The 5199-nt window shown below is 30.2% G+C and overlaps 1 protein-coding gene across 1 annotated transcript; it reads right to left on the bottom strand.

Annotated features, from left to right (window-relative positions):
* Positions 1–702: 702 nt before the first annotated feature.
* LOC109788054 (uncharacterized) lies at positions 703–2196 on the bottom strand (the record flags this gene model as incomplete). Its single annotated transcript, XM_083067663.1, has 1 exon — positions 703–2196. A coding segment is annotated over one exon (228 nt), but the record flags the coding sequence as incomplete, so codon positions are not given.
* Positions 2197–5199: the final 3003 nt, after the last annotated feature.

The following is a 5199-nucleotide window of genomic DNA, read 5'->3' as shown; positions in this document are numbered from 1 at the left end:
CTGAATTTTTGTGGTTTAGAGTTTCCCTTCAGCGTTACCCAGATGATTTCCTTTCTCAGTAATTTCTTTCAACTTTTTTAGTATATGTTATGTTCTGAATTTTTGTTTTCAGTTTCTGAACCATGTTTCTGTCTTTGAATTTATGATATGTTTGAATTTTTAATTTCAATTTTTGAATCACATTTTGAAAAACGAAGTTGGCGTTCTGGAACGGGCCGTTCTGAATATAGAACGGCCCGTTCTAACACCAGAACGGCCCGTTATGGTTTCAGAACGGGCCGTTCTGGTGCACTCATGGTGTGTTAAATTTGCATTTGGAACGGATCGTTCCAATTGCAAAATTAACACATAACATGTACAAGTAGAACGGGCCGTTCTGGTTTCAGAATGGGTCGTTCTGGTTCCATGTGTATTCATGAAATTTGGCAGCCACGTTTGCATCTATGTGGCATACACCTAACATCCACGTGGCCAACAATTAACTCCGTTTAAATCATTTGGACGGAAGTCCCAAATTGTAATAATTTAAATTATTGAGGACTAAATTGAAACCAAAAATTAAAGTGGGACTAAATTGAAACAAAAAATATTATAAGGGACCAAATAAGGATTTTAACCTATAATTTTTATATCAAATTTTTTTTTGTTAGTGATCAATTGTAAAGATATACAATAATATTAAAAAAAATTCCAACTGCAACTGATATTAAAAAAAACACATTGAAATTCAGTAATTCATGTAATTAATAATCTAAGTCTTTTTTTTTTCTTACATTAATAATCTAAGTCTTAGATCATATAAAACTATACTTTCATATCCACTAGTGAAAAAAACACTTTTAAAATCGGTCATTTTTTACTTTTAAAATTGGTTCCCTGGCCGATTCTAAAAGAGCCGATTTTAAAAATTTGCACTTTTAATATCAGTGATGCATCAACTAATTTTAAAAGTAAGACTTTTAACATCGGTCATGCATAAACCGATTTTAAAAGTTAGACTTCTAAATTGGCACAGGTCGTTCCAGTTTCCTTAAAAGGCCTAAAACTGTAGTCTGGAATGGCCCGTACTGCAATTAGAACGGCACGTTCTATGATCAGAACGGCCTGTTCTGGTTGCAGAACGACCCGTACTGCATCTAGAAAGGGCCGTTCTGATTGTAGGACAGGCCGTTCTACAACCAGAACAGGCCGTTCTGATCGCAGAACGAGCCGTGCTGCAACCAGAACAAGCCATTCTGATTGCAGAACGGGTCGTTCCAAATTCAAAATTTACCAACACACAGTCCATGAGAAAAAAATTAGAATATTACCTTGATATAATAATCTTGCAAAGAAAATGAGAAGCTAGGGTTTTGTAAGATTGAGTTAGGCTTAAATCTACTATTCTAAGATACGATTAATTAATCAAAGAATAATTCAAAGCAGGGGGAGTGGAAATCTTTCTGGGGATTTGGTTCCTCGTGAAACTAGCGATGGGGGCACTGTGAATGTTTGTGTTTGCAACCATATATAATAAGAAGACTAATGAAACGTAATTGTATTAAATTGAAACTCCCTTCCAATTAAGATTAAAAGGTTTACTTTGTTGTATACCAAACGAGAACGATGTAGTTGCTTTCCACGGAGCAAAATATCAATTAATACATTTCAAGTTCAAACTTCAGAAAAAGCGAGAGACAAGGATACAGAACAACGAATTGATCCACAACAAGGACAGCAGAAAATAAATTGACAGAAAAAGGATAGCATATGCATATAACAACTGCATTGGAAGCTATTGAGAAAAGGAATTTGTTTAGAATATGCTTCAATTGATATAGAATAATCTTCACAATAGCACAAAAAATATTAAACATACAATTGTGCTTTCCTATATATCATTCTAAGCATAATTAAAAAAAATAAAAATAAAAAACTGAAGGCCTAAATAACATTATTACTCAACAAAAACATAACCAAACTGATACATCAGTTTGAGAATACAATAAGAAAGGTTAATATGGCAGCAAGAACCACTGGAAAGACCAAAAGCAAAGGAATTCCTGGTGGTGAAAGAGGAACCATGAAAAGTGGAGCAAGCAGAAGAAAGGCTGCAATAATAAAAAGAATTAATATGACAATGGAACTATGAATACAAATTTTAAAACTGAGAACATTAAAAAATATTAGACAGTTAAGTGGGTAAAAGAGAAAGAAAAGGATAAGTTCAGTTAATTAAAGAGAGTGAAATACGGAGATTATGAATAAATTTTGTTAACAAAAAAAATGGAAAGATTACATATAATGGATAATGGTTACAAATAAAATGGATTATAAAAAGGGATACACATTGTGAGGGAGGGGGATTTTTTTTTGAACGCGTATTTGGAGAGGATACAAAGGAAAGAAGTTTTCTTTTGAGCGAATAACTATTACGTACAATTGTTTAGGGTTTCTGCTGTACAATTGTTTACTGGTGACTACAACAAATCAATTTCATAGTTTTGCAGACGTGGGTATTGCATGATTCGTGGATTAATCTGTTATACATTTCGAGGTTTATTAAAGTTTTAATTTTCTTTTTTAGCTGTTATTCCTTTTTTCTTTTTCATTGAACCATGATTTGATTTTGTCAGGTAAAAGTATTACATTTCTTTTTGCATACTTAATAATTGTAGCACTGCATATATTTTAGTTTCCCCAATTCTTTTTATTTTATTCTTTTTGAAATTGATTACCTACATCCACATGAATACTTCACCGATTAATATGGGACTTAAAATCAATTACTTATATACTATAAATAATGGGCTCCTAAAAGCTTTTATTGATTCTTACCCAATCCTCTACCTTAATAAAAAAAATCTTTAAAACATTTTTTGGAATTCATCATATTAATTTTTAATAACAAACATTAAATTTTAAACTACTGTTCCTATATATTCAATAAATAATCTAATCTGTTAATTTATTTGTTGATACTGAACAGTAATTTTTAGTACAATAAAAAAATGTATGATCACAAATACGAACACGCAAATAGATAGCTTTATTTGCATGTTTTAGGAATAAAATAAATAATTGCGAAAAATTGTTAACGTTGTGAGTAATGGGAGATGCCTATTAAAAAAATTTATTTTATTTATTGATTTTAATTTTTTTTTGTTACTTTTTACTCTTTTTGATTCAAAAGTAGCACAATTTTTAAAATTTTAAATTGTATTTCTATTATATAAAATCAATCATGGTATTTAAAGTTTTAAATTAAATATTTACCTTAACTCGTGCATATTTGTAAAATTGATTGAGTAGCAATTATACCGTTAATATCACTTAAATCACAAGAATTTATAGAATAGTCGATTTGCTATCGCTAATTTTTATGCATAGAGTAAAATAGAGTTTGTTTTCTTATAAAAAATATTCTTTAAAATTTTATTTCAATAAATAATAATTAATAGTGTCAATTGAATAACAATTTATCTTTAACACTATTTGATTGCGAGAATTTGTTAATTAGCCATTTGCTAGCATAAAATTTTGTGCATTCATATTCTCTTTTAGATAAAAATGCATAAAATGTGAAAGTTGTTATCTTTCAAAATATTAAAAAATGAAAATATACTACAATTAATAACGTTAATTGAATAACATTTATATCTTTAATATTGTTATGAGACTTTAATGATTAGTCATTTGCTTACTTAAATTCTTATGCAATATTTTTTTCCTTAATCAAAAATAAATAAAAAAAGAGATATATTTCACGTATAAGTTGTTTTAAAACAATTGTGCAATGACTAGTGATATTAATTGAATAACACTTCTCCCTTTAATATCATGTAAATCATGAAAGTTTATAGAATAGTTATTTGCTATCATAAACTTCCACGCATAGGGTAAAATAAAAATTGCCTTTTATAGAAAATTAATGGTTATAGTTATCTATAAAATTAATTGAGTAGCAATTCTATTTTAATGTTATTATAAGGGTTTTGATGGAGGAACACTTGAAGAAGTGGAAGAATGAGCTCCTCCTAGCTCCCTCCGAATCCATGAGATATTTCTTTGAGGTTCCAATGGTAGAAAAAAAAACTCCAAAGATGGTGTAGAAGCAGCTAAATCCATGGCTGTTTTTGTCTTCCTGGAGAAGGAAGAAGAAGCTCCAAAGCACAAAGGAAGGATTCCTTTGTAAAGGTGCTTAAGGATAGAGAACTTCCTTAAGGTTCTAAGGACTCTCTGTGAGAAAATTTTGAAGTGAAATTCATATATCATCAAAAGGTAGTCAGCTACAAGTGTGTAGGGTATTTATAAGAGTGGGGAAGCTTGTAGGAGAAGCTAGGTTAACTAGAGTTTAAAGTGAACCATGGTATGGTCACTTTAAACTCTAGTTGTCCAAATTCCTTGGCTCTCTCATTCACGCCCGACTCACCCAAATTTGAAGTTATATATAAATGTAATTTGGGTTGCCTTTGCATCTAATTTGGTCATGCATGGAAGGCATGACTCAAATTAGATGTAAATGCACTCTAAATTACATTTATCTTCAAGTTAAAACCCTTTAACCTAAAAACTCCTATACTTAGAGACCTATGAATACATGGTCTAAAATTCCTATACAATCATGTCTAAAATAAAAAGACAAGCAAAACAAGACCAATATTGGCCATGAAAAGCCCAAAGCCCATGAAACCCACTAATAGGCCCAAATTGGCTACTAGGCTAAAAACCGTAATCTAGGTGCCCAAAATACAAGGCTAAAATATATGATACCTATAATATGGACAACTATATATATATATATATATATATATATATATATATATATATATATATATATATAATCATATGAGAGGTATTGGGCTTTTATTAGTTAGAGGCCCATAGCCCAAGGTGAGTTAATTAGGCCCACTAACCCAAAAGTAGGCCCAATCCTCCTGTGGTCTTCAAGACTAACTCATTCCTCTTGGGTCCTTCAATGTATCACCTATTGGTCTTCTTGGCCTTGACATGATTCCATCAAGTTTAATGATTAACCATTTGCTAACTTAATTTCTTGTGTAAGTTTTTTTCTAAAATAAAATAAAATGTACAAATACGAAAGTTTTATTTTAATATAATATTAAAAAATAAATATCAATTTCATTAATTGAATAACAATTCTATGTTTAATGTTATTGCAAGGGTTTATCAATTAGTCATTTGCTAACTCATATCCCT

The sequence above is a fragment of the Cajanus cajan genome, chromosome 1 (assembly GCF_000230855.2).
Source record: "Cajanus cajan strain Asha chromosome 1, NIPB_CcT2T_4, whole genome shotgun sequence".
In the NCBI taxonomy this organism is placed as follows: domain Eukaryota; kingdom Viridiplantae; phylum Streptophyta; class Magnoliopsida; order Fabales; family Fabaceae; genus Cajanus; species Cajanus cajan.
The sequence above is the reverse complement of the archived record's forward strand: the minus strand, read 5'-3'. Positions and strand labels throughout refer to the sequence as shown.